We start from the raw sequence: 14,032 nt of genomic DNA, 5'->3' as shown, positions 1-14,032 counted from the left end.
CCAGCCCCCCACCCAGGCCGCCTGGAGGGCACGCGTGCTCTCACGTGCTAGTCTTCTCCGCTTCTGCAACTGCGCCCGTGACGTTTCTCGGGCCCAGAGCTCACGCCCCCCGCTGCCCCCTCCCCAGCACACGCACAAGCCTGCAGATGCCGCCCAAGGGTCCCAGGCAGCCCTGCCGGGCGGGCATTTTGCACCTGCTTCCATCAAGTGCGAAACCCAAATAATGCAGTTTTCCAGCTGCCGGGTCCACACGCCACCGTGGTGGAAATAAACTCAAATTTGACTCCATTTCAGTAAAATCTCTCCACTCACGGCATGGAAAACCACCCGTTCCCTCCCTGCCCTCCACTGACCGCCCAGCCCTGCCAGGCCCGGCCCGGGTGGGGGCCTGTCTGCCTTCTCCATCTGTCTGTCCCTCCAGCACCGCCCTGGCCCTGCCCCCGCCCCTCAGCCCCGGCGTCCTGCCCGGAGGAGGGGCCTCCCTCTGGCTGGCTCCTCAGGTGTCTCAGGTCTGCAGGGGGAAGGCGGGGGGATCTCTACCCGAGATTTCTGGCCTCTTTGCCCACACGGCTGTGTTTCCCACGCGGCAGCATCCTCTACCTGTGTGTCACCAGCACCTGGCACAGGTGCATGGGGCACTTCACTGAGCAGGGCACACTGCCGTCAGCGGTGGGCTGGAGACTTTGACTCGGACGCTTTGGGTGAGGGCAACGCATCTTAAGGGGACAACGGGGGGGAAAGGCCAGCTCTAGCCTCGGCAGCCATGCCGCCTTGGGCAGGTGATCTGGGGCGAGGACCTCGGTCTCGTCACCTGCCGAGCGTGTGACATCAAGCAGAAGAACCTCTGCCATTTCTTCCACTGCAGATGCTGTGGACACCCTCTCGGAGGCGCTGAACTGTGATCCTCCAAATTCAGACAGTGAAGTCCTAACCCCAGAACCTCAGCACGTGACCTTACTTGGAAACGAGGTCGTCGCAGATGTGATTAGAGAGGATGAGGCCACACTGGGGCAGGGTGGCCCCGGATCCAGTATGACCGCTGTCCTGATCAAGAGGGGAAATCTGGACAGACAGGTCTCTTCCACAGTTCAAGTGTCAAGAGACAGAGATCTGGGCTGATTTGAAGGTAACGTGGTTAAACCACAGATCTACGTGAGGAACCGGGGTTTGGGTGAGGCCTTCTGATACTGACGAACTCCCCAAATGGCCTGTGGACTTTTCGGGGGGGAGTCAAGAACAAGGCTCAAGGCGATCAGAAGGGGAAGAGTCCCAGCCTCCCAGTCTAGCTCCCTGTGCAGACCAAGATTAATCTACTCGACATAATTTCCCCACCTTAAGGCTAAAGATTTTCAGGCAATTAAATTTAGTGGCTGACCCGGGTCAAGTTGGGTGAGCAATAATTCCGACTACAATTTCTTCTTATGTGAGTCTGGACATCTTGGATATGAAATACTGCTGCAGGATGGTCCATAACTCCTGGCAAGCTTTATGATAATTCACTTTAGAAATTATCTGAAGGGCAATCTTTGGTCGTGGATGGGCCATTTTCCATGCTTCTGTGGGCTCCACTGGGCTAGTATCTTTTTTTTTTTTTTTTTGCGGTACCCGGGCCTCTCACTGTTGTGGCCTCTCCCGCTGCGGAGCACAGGCTCCGGACGCGCAGGCTCAGCGGCCATGGCTCACGGGCCCAGCCGCTCCGCGGCATGTGGGATCTTCCCGGACCGGGGCACGAACCCGCGTCCCCTGCATCGGCAGGCGGACTCTCAACCACTGCACCACCAGGGAAGCCCTATCTCTGCTTTTTTATGCATTTATTTGTCAAACACACTAGAGTGTTTCCTACGTGTCAGGCACTGGTCCAGCTCTTTACGTCTTCCTAACAACCCTCTGAAGAGGTTCTGCTATCACCCTCAGCTCACAGGGCGGGAAAGCAGGCACAGAGAGGGGCAGCCATCTGCTCAAGGTCGCCCAGCAAGTACCTGCTGGGGGTGGATCCCCCCCTCTGCTTGGTGCTGCCACTCAGGGCTGCTCGCTAGCTCCCTCCCCCGCTCATGTCTGTGCTCCCTCCACGCTCCAGCAGCCCCCCGGCCCCTGTCCCTTGAGGTCTTCCCCCGCTCTTTCTCATGGCAGCCGAGGGGTGTTTGTGTGCCCCATCTTTTACCATCCTAGAGGCCCCATGAGAACGAGGGCCACAGTTTTGCTCCACTGTTTCCCCAGCGCCAGAGCCTGGAAAGTATCAGGGAACCGGTGAGGGTGTGTGTGTTTCTGGGTCACATATACATCGTCCCTCTCCTTCCTAATTAAAGGGCCCTTAGTATCTGCCGACAGGAAGGCAGGCCAGGCCCCAAGCCCCCGACGAGTCCACACTCTTGCCATCTGCCTGTCTGGGCAGCTCCGAGGCCAAGGACGGGTTCCTGCACCACACAGGAGTCTCTGAATATCCCGTGTTTCTCTCAAAACCAAATTTTACAAAACTAGGCTTTTCATCATAAAACGAGTGTGTGTTATTGATTAAAGAATCAGACTATTGACGTGTCTGGGGTGAAAGGAAAAGCTCACCTCCCCACCCGGCCCTCCACACTCGCTGCTAACAGCTACTTGTGTTTCCAGAAATTTTCTTTGCTCACCTCCCTCCCTCTCTTCTAAAAATAGGATCATTCTGGACATTTGCTATTTTTCCTTAACTCTTCGTTTCTGGCTGAGACGCATCTCCGAGCCAGTGGTGTAGACCTGCCTCACCTCCCGGGTAGATGGACCCCGCTTCCCTGAACCATCCGTCGGTGGTGGGAATGTGGGCTCCTTTCTTCCCCTCCTTCCTGCACTAACAACATCCCGTATGTCATCCTGTATTGTGCGACTACGTCCTAGGAAACATCCCAGAAGTGGAATTACTTGGATGAAGGGTATGTGCTTTACAGACATTTTCAACGGATGTATGGAAAGATCGGGGCAAAAGCACCTCCCGCCGAGGGTTCCTCTGTCCTCACACCTCACCACAGTGGATGGTTCCAGACATGGGCCGCCATGCCGGATCGAGAGGCTAAAATGGTCCAGAACGTTTCTACAGTTAGGAAGAGGGCACAGCCACTGCGGAAGATGGTCAGGTAGCTCCTCAATAAATTAAGAATAGAATTACCACAGGATCCAGGACCTCCCACTTCTGGAACTCAGGGTCTTGAAGAGCTATTTGCACACCCATGTTCGTAGCAGCGTTATTTACAACAGCCAAAATGTGGGTCAACCCAAATGTCCACGGATGGAGGACGGATGAGCACAGTGCGGTATACCCGTTCCACGGAATATAATTCAACTTAAAAATTAGGGAAATTCTGACATCTGCTACAATACGGATAAATCTTGTGGACATTATGCTAAGTGAAATAAGCCAGACACGAAAAACCAAATTCTGTATGCTTCCACTGACATGAGGCCTCAAGGGGAGTCAAAACACAGAGACAGAAAGCAGAAGGGTGGGGGCCAGAGGCTGGGGGAGTGCGAGTGGGGGTTTCTTGTTTCATGGGGACAGAGCTTCAGTTTTGCAAGATGAAAAGAGTTCTGTGGATGCATGGTGTTGACGCTGCCCAACACTGCAAATGTACTTGACTACTGACCTGTGCCCTTAAAAAACGGTTAAGATGATACACTTTTTGCCATGTGTATTTCACCACAATTGGAAAAGACAGGAGGGGGCTAAGATATCACAAAGAGCTGTACAGGCACTCACTGGTTAAAAAGTATAGCAATTATGAAAAGCAAGAAAAAAATTGCTCTGGCTATAGCCGCTTTACGACATAGGGAGGTCTTTAGGTAAACACTGAAACCCTCACCTCATGCTTGGGTCTGATAAATACACCATTTTATTCCTCAAGACTGTGATTTTATGTATTATCTTTCTTGTGTTTTTCTAAATCTTGATACTTTTTGTCCAATTTTTCCGCAGAACGAAAATTCCATATAAAATGAAAACAAGTTGAGATTTTCACACAATTCATTAAATCCAATTACAGTGAAATTTCAGGGAGTTCGCTACAGGCGAAGGGAGAAGAATTATATCCTCAGCTCAAATTAAAGTAAAAAAGAATCAAGTTGTGAGCTAAAGATAGTTCGAGGGAGGGTGAGGGTTGAGACTTGGAGAGAAAAGGAGGGCGGAGGGCGAGAGACCCCCATATCCTATTTTACACGAAACACTGAGCCATTCTCCAACACTCCCATCAGAGAGTCAGTCAAACTGGGGGGGACTGTTTTTAATTAGTTACCTCCCAAAGGTGGATGGTCAACCTGAGACCATCAGTACGGAGCCCCAGTATTCCCCCAGTTGCCTAAAAAGCAGGCATTTCTGAAACACCAGAGGGACGTGGTGGCCCAGACCTGCACAGTCCGTCAACCACAGGGACCAGAAGATGAGTTATGATGGGGTCGGTTTCCTAGGATGCATGATGAGGTGAGGGGGGCCCCGGGATCCCGGGGGCGTAGGGGGCACACATGGGACCCTGTGCCCACAGAGCTGGGAGGCTCTGGTCAGGAGCCACCTCGTGCTCCCTTCAACATGAATGTGATGCCTGGAGCTGCAGCAGCTATTTTGTGATCGTAAGGCACCACGTGTGAGGATGAAAAGGCAATACACTGAGGACAGTAAACGAAGAAGACAGACCTATCTGGGCTTTTGAGAGCAATAGTTCAGCTGCCCAGCCAACGCTTACAACCCTCTACTGCAACACGGCTTGTAATGTGAGAAGAATAAACTGCAGTTTGAAACATTAAATTAGCTGGGTTAAATAATTTTAAATTATTTAAGAGTTCTTTACTTTGCAGCTAAAAGCAATTCTTAGGGATATACCTCTTTTCGTAAGTGAATCTAACATTTCTCCTTTTATCTACTTTGTAGTATTGTGAGGATCTGAATGAGATAATAATTTTATTAGTGCAGAATTCCATGTGTATCACTGTCATCCCGAGAGGAACCAGAGGCTCAGGAAGAGAAATGACTTATTTACCTGGTTTGTGAAAGAACCAATCGGCAGAGGGATGTGAGAGGCTGTGTACCTGCCTTGCCCAGCACCCCTGGCCTCTCAGTGCTGTACGGAGAGCCAGTGTCTACACTGGATGGGGTAGAGCACCAGGAAGGAGTCACAGAATCAAAATAAAGGAGTAATTAACCCAAAGTTAATTGTTGGGATCAAACATTAAAAGATTGATGATACCAGACTGGGGCGGGGCGCTAGACTGGACAGGCTCAGGGGTTCAGACAGGGGCAGAAGTGATGTGCAAAGATGTTTACGTGCACTTTGATGTTTCACAGCTCTGCAAACCGGATTCTGAGGCAGGTGTGTTCTAAATCGGGTTAAGATCTGCTGAGCTGAACGACAAGTTGGCCTTAGACTAGCAGAGATCATTTCAGTGTCTCTCTTGAACTGACGGAGACATTAACGAAAAGTAATCAATTAATTCATGATCCAAATCAGAAGTGGGCAAACCATTATGATCTCTCTGTAACATTCAAAGACAAATTAGACGGGGTGGCTTTTCCAGGGTTGTCTTTAGTTTACGGAGTTCTAAAGTACCACCATTTTGTGTAAAAACGGTGACTGTTAGCACAATACTTGGGCAGCAACCGTGTGTTTTTGAAATCCTCAGAGCTCGGACAACACGTGACAGAACTTCCCCCCCTGCGTCAGGGCCTTTTGCTGTCAGAGAACGTGGTGAAATGCGGGGCCAGACCAGAGCAGAGTGTGAGCATGTGGGCGGCCCGGGGCGGGCCCGGGGGCTCAGGGAGTCTTACCCAGCCGGTTGCAGGGGTTCCGTTTGAAGAGGGCTCTCAGGAGACTCTGAGCCTCCACGCTGAGGAACTGCGGCATGCCCAGCTTGGCTCTGAAAAGCACAGTCGTATTTTCGGGTAAGAAGGATGAGCCCCAAAGGGAGCAGGGCTTTCTTCAGGGCTCTGCGGTTCTGCAGTCAGCGTTCACAGACAAATCCAATCACATCCACGTGACCCAGAGCAGCTGTTTACAACAGCTATATAATGATTCACTAAAAATAACAAGGCCACTAAAAATAAACAAGAATGATCCCACTAACATACAGAACATTTTAAATGGAAATTAACTATGGTTTCCAAGACAACAACAAAAAAGGCTTTGGAGAGATGCCAGCATGGTTGACATTTTAGGACTCTCCTCTGGGCTTGAGGAGACAGCTGGATCCTCCCCTCTGCCTCTGGTGTGGTCTGCGGCAACGTCTGGGACAGGGGGGCCTTGCAGGACCTCGCCTTGGGAACCATGTGTCCACAGTTTGCTGCTGCCCCTTCAGAAATGCCGTCACTCCCAACGACAGGTTACAAGTTCACACCTGGGATTTGCTGGAGGGAATTATTCTTGCTTTAGAAAAAAAGGTCTTGTTCCCTCTTAAAATTAAAAGGAACAGAGGCCATCAAAAACAAAAAACAAAAAAGACCAGAGTAGACTGTAGTTACGCATGTCATCCATAGTGTAAGGTCACGTGATACAGGGAAACATCGTTTACATCCTGTCTACGGGGTGTCTTCCATGAACTGCTCTCCTTCTATTTATATAATGATGTATCTACAAAACCGTAAGCTTTGCAGGTGCCTCCTGGTTCTACAAGCGTTGCGTGTCCACCTGCAAGCAGAGTTTGAGAGAGCTGGTCGTGAGGCCAAGCACCTTCATGGTCTCCTGCAGGTGCGGTGGGCCCAGCCTCTCACTGAGCAGGGAGACAGTAACTTGGCGCCTGCCTGATTCCAGGGCCACTTCCTCACCCCGTCCGCCCTCCGTCAGCTTCTCTCTCCCAGAGCTTGCCCTCTGACATCTCGCTCAGAGGAAGCCTGCTCTGATGAAGATGTTACAGCAAGGGACTTTCCTGGCGGTCCAGTGGTTAGGGCTCTGCGCTTCCACTGCAGGTGGCATGGGTTCGATCCCTGCTCAGGGAACTAAAATCCTGCATACTGCGCAGCACGGCCAAAAAAATAAAATGATGTGTTTTTTTGGTTTGTCTTTTCTTTTGTTTGTTTTTTAAAAGCTATTACGGCAAGACTGGTTCTGGGTTTAGACTTCTTTCTAGGGTTCTAAGAGCAAAACCCATTTTTGTGTTAAAAGATTCTTCATGAGAATTAAGGAGAAAATTATGTTCATACTCAGTGACTCGGGCCGTATGATTCCTGCTGATGTCAGGCAGGAGAGCTCAGCCACGTGCACGAACGGGTCAACAGGCAGAGAAGGGGAGCCTCTCTCAGGAGCCCCTGCGGCCCTCTGCCCCCTGAACCTGCACTTTTGAAGGTCACCAACCATCATGTCTAAAGACCTTGCCGTTGGACAACTTAGATGATTTTTACTGATGGAAAACTTTATCTTTGGTAGGAGATTTCATCACAATCACTGAGAGATGCCACTGGCTTCACCCACTGACATGAAAATGCCACGAATGTTCATTACCGTTACTGCCCACTGAACAGTCCCGCTTCTGAAGACCGAAGCTCTCGATATCGCAAGGCGCTAACGCGTACTGGGGTGGGTCCCAAGGTGGGGTCTTACTCACTTGAGGATGAGGGCCATGGTCTCCTTCCTGTCCTTCCCCTGGAACGGCAGTGACCCCGTGAGCATCTCGAACTGCAGACCAACACACAACAGAAGCAAGAGTTCAGAACCAACGAACTTCACAGTGGCGAGACCCAGACAGGCAAAATGCAGCCCAAGTTCACGTAGCCACTCAAAATGTGGTCAGTTAAGTGCAGGCGCTGGCCTACATGCCTGGTGTACATCAGCGAACAGAACTGCACTGTGGACCTTGGCATTCAGTGGGGAGACGGATGGATGATGGACACAGTAAACGCTCAGCTCTACGGCCGTGAGAAGGTGCTCAGCGCCATGGAGGGGGGATGGGGACCTGCAGCCCATGGCCACACACCTTCCACGGGGTCGACTGAGGACCCGTCCTTCTCTGGAGGGTGCCGTGGAGGGGCTGAGCGAGGAGGGGAGGACAGGGGTGGGGAGAGAGTGCTCCGGGTCCAGGTCGAATGGGAGGGTGCTCTGCGGACCCTGAGTGCCCTGCAGACTCATCACCGTGACGACCCTCCTCCTTCAGGCTGCTGTGACCCACCTCCCCAGCTGTTACGAGACACCGAAAGAGGAGGGGACGAGTCTGTCAAAGGAGTGAGCAATTCAGGGAGGAATGTCCTGTGCCCGAGAGCAAGGCGGCGGGACCGTTCCTGGCACGTGGACCATGGCAGACAGCAGAGGCTGGGCCTCTCCTGGAAGAGGCGAGGGGCCAACCTCTCCGGTCGCCTTCTCCAAAGTCCAGGGGCATTTCCCGTCTCATGGGGGCAGGAGGCGCAGGGGCCCGGGGAGCCCAGGCCCACTCTGCTCTCACTGCCTGTGGACCCTCGGGGCACAGAGCTTCCTGGGCACGGGCACCGCCACCTGAGCTAGGGATGCGTGAAGGTCATGCCCTGTGCCCGGGAGACCCTCACGGAGACGCGTGTTCCCAACACAAGATGACAGGGCCCGTAAGAGCGTCACGGCAAAGCACCAGCCATCGACAGCTGGGGAACCAGAGGAGGTTCCAGAAGTGAGTGTGGGGAGCCTGGGGAAGACGTGGAGGAAACAAGTGGGAAGAAGCCTGACTGGGGGCATCAGCTCAGAGCAGGTCACTTTCCTCCTCCCTTTCTTGTCCCTCCTCCTTCGCTACCTTTTTTTGGTTTGTTTTTTGCGGTACGCGGGCCTGTCACTGCTGTGGTCTCTCTCGTTGGGGAGCACAGGCTCCGGACGCGCAGGCTCAGCGGCCATGGCTCACGGGCCCAGCCGCTCTGCGGCATGTGGGACCCTCCCGGACCGGGGCACGAACCCGTGTCCCCTGCATCGGCAGGCGGACTCTCAACCACTGTGCCACCAGGGAAGCCTCTCCTTCGCTTTGACTTCTCTTCTCTCTCAGTTGTTTTTCTTTCCATCTTTCTTTTTATGTCCTCACTGCCCCTTTTATTTCCTTTCAGCCTCTCCATTTATTTCTTTAACATGCAATGATTTTGACCAGAAAAAAGTATGAAAGGCATATTTTATATTTATGGGACAGATTTTATTAATATATCTAGAAACAGACGAGGGGGATGGCATAGTCCCACTCCCCTCTCCCCCAGAAACCTCACAAAACTAACTCCAGGTGGCTTTGATGTGTGTGTGGTTTTAGCTGCAGTTTTCTCTGCTGTGCTGGCCGGTAAGACAGTCCTCTCCAGGCTCGGGCCGGCCTCCTGCTCTTTTAAATATCGTTTCCACAGAGACACACGTGGCATTCTGTGACTTCAGAGCATCGGGCAAGAGTTCCCTGGAGAACCGCTGTACGGTCACTCGTGAGCCCAGCCTACATCTTTTTTTTTTTTTTTTTTTTTGTGGTACGTGGGCCTCTTACCGCTGTGGCCTCTCCTGTTGCGGAGCACAGGCTCAGCGGCCATGGCTCACGGGCCCAGCCCCTCCGCGACACGTGGGATCTTCCCGGACCGGGGCACGAACCCGTGTCCCCTGCATCGGCAGGCGGACTCCCAACCACTGCGCCACCAGGGAAGCCCCCAGCCTACACCTTTAAGGGCTTCGCGAGTATCCCTGGGATCCAGGGACAGGATGAAGCCTGTGGTCTCCCTCTGGGAGCCCACCCCACCCTCCAGAGGAACGTGCTTCTCAGGCGGATGCGGACTTAAGAATTGGAATCACTCCTGAAGATGCAGAGCTGTAACCTCGGACCTGGGAGCCGGTGTCGGGAAGACAACATCAAACTTCCAGTAAAATCCGCAGCGAGGGTGCCAAGGCCCCCGTGCCCGCCCCCCACTACACACCCTCCAGACAGGGTAACGGGGAAGCACCCACGTGGACAGGAGCAGAGCTGAGGATGCAAAGTTACCCTGCAGAGGAAGAGGCTACCCTGACGGTCTCCCCAACATATCTAAAGAGAGGTGATCGGTGGGAAGGTAAGCAGAGCGGGACGTCCCCGTGGCTTCTGGCGTGGAGACGGACTGCACCCCAGCAGAGGCTATTCAAGGTCTGTATAACCACGAACACGGCAAGCGCCACCAGCGCCCTGGCAGCTGACGCTCACGGAGCCCTTGTCAGGTCGCGAGCTTGGGCCCATCGCTTGCCTGTATTAATGTGCTTAATTTGTTGTGATTCTGTCTTGGGAGCAGTCTTCTCATTACAGCCTGACTTCCCTCGTAGGTGGCTGACGGGGGGAGAACGCACTGACCCTGGAGACGGGGGCACTGCCCCGCGTGGTGTGACGTCACCTACTGTACGCCCGTGAGCTGGCATCCCGGCCAGAGCCGTGGGAACGGCCTCCCGAGCTGGTTTGACGTGTCTGCCCCCCACAGACAAGGGTCAGCCGTCCACGCCGACAAATCCGACACAGCCAGCGCTTCCGAGCCCACGGGGCTGGGGACCAGAACCGAGACTGAGCGTGGCCTCCTGGGTACCAGCCTAGGGGTACCCAGCTGATGCCCTGCACCGTGAGCAGGACCCAGCCCAGAGGTCCCGGGGCGAGAGGCACGCGTGTGGGAAGGAGGCTCTGCCAGTGCTGGCCGAGCGACGCGCCTCAGTTTCCTCATTTGTGGAATGCACAAGGAGGGGGCTGACAAGCCGGGAATGCCACGATGCTCCTCCCATCCAGTCAGTGTGAGACTCACAGCCTCGGAAGTCTGGCCCACGCCGAGGGCCCGGCGGGCCGGCTGCGGGGGATGGGTGGGGGGAGGGGGAAGGGAGGAGAGGAAGGACTGCGTGAGGCGGGGGGACGGCAGCCAAGCCCGCTTCTGTTGTGACTACAGACCGCCCTGGCGTTTGCTGCACGCTCTGTCTGCGAACACGTGACCCAAAGAAAATCCAAGTTTCTAGATGCAGATGTAAAAATGCTTCACTCTACGTGTATTTTGGTTCATGGTGATTTTGATGACTAAGTGGAGGGATTCTGTGTTTGAAATAAGAAAAATATGTTTAATCTGGAGATAGCTGCATCCCTTCAAATCCTCCTGCTAAACCCGTAAGAGCGTTAAGGATAAAAGTTTGACTCTTAACACATTTGCATCCTAACTTGAATCCCAGCTCTGTTTCCTGATGGTGGGAGTCTGGAGGGGGGACAGAGAGGAGGCTGCCAGGAAATGCTAGGGTCAGGAATTGGTGCCCCCCCTTGTCCTGAGTCACACAACGGGCACTGTTTTCCTCGGGTCACTCCTGGACCTCTGAACCCCAGGAGTGGGCGGGCGCTCAGGGGACAGCCACACGGGCACCTTGGGGACCGCAGATGCCACGCCGCAAGCACATTAAGCCACGAGCACATATTACCAAGAGCACATCATATCCCAAGCATACCATACCGTGAGCACACCATGCCACGAGCACGCCGTACCACGAGCACGCCACACCATACCACGAGCACACCATACCATACCATGAGCAAGCCATATCACGAGCCCACCATACCATGAGCACGCCAAAGGACCACCAGTCTGCGCTCTGCGTGTGGCCCCGCCGGTTCACCACCTCGGGCGCCATGTACTCGATCGTCCCGCAGAACGAATAGGCTCTCTTGTCGTGGTCGATGGCCTCCTTACTCAGCCCGAAGTCTAAAAGAGAAAGAGCACACAGTGCTCAGTCTCCGGGCGGCACCTGGAGCCCTGCTGCCCGCCGGCCCACCTCCCACCGCTGTCCTCTTGGGGCCAGGCTGCCCACAGAAGCTGAACCAAACCCGACACCTCCCGGTCAGCTTCTATAGGGACCCACACATTCAGGAGTGCTCCCGAGGGCGCCTAGAAACTGCATTCCTGACGCCTGACACCAATTCCCCGGGAGCCTGTTTTTAGCAGGACACCCTGGACGTCAGCGGCCCCAGCGGAGACGCCTGCAGGGCTACTCCGAAGGAAGGGCAGGAAGACGGCGCTTGTTCTGAAGGAAAGGGCGGGAAAGGGGTTACGAGCAGGAGGCCACTCGGGAAGGAGGTCCCCGGCTGGTGAGGCACGAAGGGGAAGGCAGACAAGGTGGGCAGGGCTTCAGAGCATTTGCCATGGGGTATCCTCCCCTGGACCTTGTCCACAAAACCTTCCGCCAAGGCCGTCATCCTCCAGTGCCCGCGCTACTGCACCCAGTGGATGAAGGACGCAGTGAACACGCTGGTTCTAAGATTCCAGAGCCCTCCACGTTCGCCGTCTGTGAGTTTAAGGTTGACATCCCTTCTTCCTGGGGCCGCGTGAGGACCAAGCGAGCTCACGGCTAGGTGAGAGTCCCCAGCACCCACGTGGGGCTGCTCCCTCCCTGCCGAGGTGACGCACTCAGCACATCAGGGTCTCGGGGCTTGTTTGACCACAATGACTAAACACAGGAAGCCAAACCTCTGTAATACGACACATAAATTTCACGTGGTAGCTCATACTTATTCCAGCTACCTCCGTACACGTGAGATCTATATAATACACGTGCAGCTCCTCACTCAGCAGAGAAAACCGGTCAGGTACCAGCAGAACCTTCAGTCTCCACAAAGTGCCACGCGGGCACTTCTGAACCGCCTTAACCAGTGGTAGAAGTCAAGTCAGGTTTACTTTCTCAGCTTGTTAAGGGTTAACTTCTTCTGCTGTTCTACACGTGGGAAGGCACAGAAGGCCCCAGCAGGTCAAACTGGACTCATTGCAGGGGGCAGGTCCCACCAGCAGACACTGCGGACGCCCTTGGACCTGTGCAGCCCCTGGCAGGAGGTCGCCGTCTAAGGGTCTGTCAGGTGAGTGCCGTGCTCTTGTGTGTAATTCATGAGAAATTTAAGAAGTCTCATTGTCTGACATTAATGAGCAGTAACTGTCAATTGCTCTGTGCACTCTGCTGGGACTGGGGGTCCATCAAGAACGGGGTGAACCAGCCCAGAGAAGGGAACAGGCAGCAGGGAGACCACATGGCGTGGGGCTGAGAAGCAGAGGACAGGAGGCTCTGAAGACAGAACAGGGGTAGAGCAGGTGTCCCGCCTAAGCAGAGACAGCTGCCACTGGAGGCGAGGGGGGAGCATTTGCGCAGGGACAGCCCGCTGGTGGACACGGGGAGCGGGTGTGAGTGGAGACCAGGCCAGGACCCGGCCAGCGGGGGGCCAGCGGAATGGCTCCCAGAGACGTCCACACCCCAACCCTGGAAGCTATGAATAGGTCACCTTACCTGGCAGAGGGGGCCCTGCTGTATCTCGAGAAGGGAGGTTATCCTGGGGCGCCAGGATGACGCACAGTAAGTACAAGGTCCTTACGTGGACTTGGGGGCAGAGGCCAGAGTCAGAGAGAGACTGGGGTGCTGCCCCCTGGCTCTGAAGGAGAAGGATGGGGCCGTGAGCCCAGGGAAGTGGGCAGCCGGAGAGGCGACAGGACCATCCTCCCCTGGGGCCTCCACAAAGGAGCGCACCCCTTTTGATCTTAGCCCTGTGAGACCTGTTTTGGACTTGTGGCCGCCAGGGCTGTTAAGATGATGAGCTGATGCTGTTTTGAGCCACCGAGGTTGGTAATTGTGACACAGCAAGAGGAAACTAGCACAAGCGGGTGTCACGGAACAAGGGGGGGCGGTGCTCGTTCTGGCTGAACCGACGGCAGTGGGACGGGTTTGAGGTTTCAGTGGGGAGATCGGCCCCGCAGACATGCTAAGATGAGATTCTTGAACGAAACATCCAGTGACGCTGAGCGTCAGCAGGAAGGCGCTAGAAGGGTCTTAAGTCAGAGGGAGAGAAGGAAGGAGGGCCGACCTGGGAAGCGTGAGCGTCCCCGGGAAGACACACACCAACAGAACTAAGCCACGGCCACGGGGAAGGCAGCCCTGTGTGCACACGCTGGTGTGACGAGAGAGAGGGCTTGAGCTCTGGGTCGGCCCCCAGGTACCAGGGGCGCCGGGGTGACGTCACCGCTCGGTGGCGGGTGGAATTTTACAAACCTGTGATCTTAATATGTCCCTCTTCGTCCAGGAGGATGCTGAAAGAAAGGGGGGGAAACAGATGCTTTAAAAGAGACGAGACACACGGAAGGGCACGGAGACCC

At 54.6% G+C, this 14,032-nt stretch overlaps 1 protein-coding gene across 4 annotated transcripts in view; it reads right to left on the bottom strand.

The window, feature by feature from the left end:
* Positions 1 to 14,032, bottom strand: part of RPS6KA2 (ribosomal protein S6 kinase A2) — a 298,360-nt gene that overhangs the window by 45,883 nt on the left and 238,445 nt on the right. For all 4 annotated transcript variants that reach the window (XM_027081432.1, XM_027081441.1, XM_027081423.1 and 1 more), the window contains 4 exons: positions 13,929 to 13,966; positions 11,463 to 11,605; positions 7,549 to 7,619; positions 5,780 to 5,868 (listed from right to left, as the gene is read on the bottom strand). In XM_027081432.1, coding sequence (XP_026937233.1) covers positions 5,780 to 5,868; positions 7,549 to 7,619; positions 11,463 to 11,605; positions 13,929 to 13,966 — 341 coding nt within the window. The remainder of the gene's footprint in view (positions 1 to 5,779; positions 5,869 to 7,548; positions 7,620 to 11,462; positions 11,606 to 13,928; positions 13,967 to 14,032) is intronic.

The sequence above is a fragment of the Aethalodelphis obliquidens genome, unplaced genomic scaffold, assembly GCF_003676395.1.
Source record: "Aethalodelphis obliquidens isolate GAN/ISIS:26980383/991018 unplaced genomic scaffold, ASM367639v1 scaffold3, whole genome shotgun sequence".
Lineage (NCBI taxonomy): Eukaryota > Metazoa > Chordata > Mammalia > Artiodactyla > Delphinidae > Aethalodelphis > Aethalodelphis obliquidens.
Note: the sequence above shows the minus strand (reverse complement) of the source record. Positions and strands in the feature narration are given on the sequence as shown.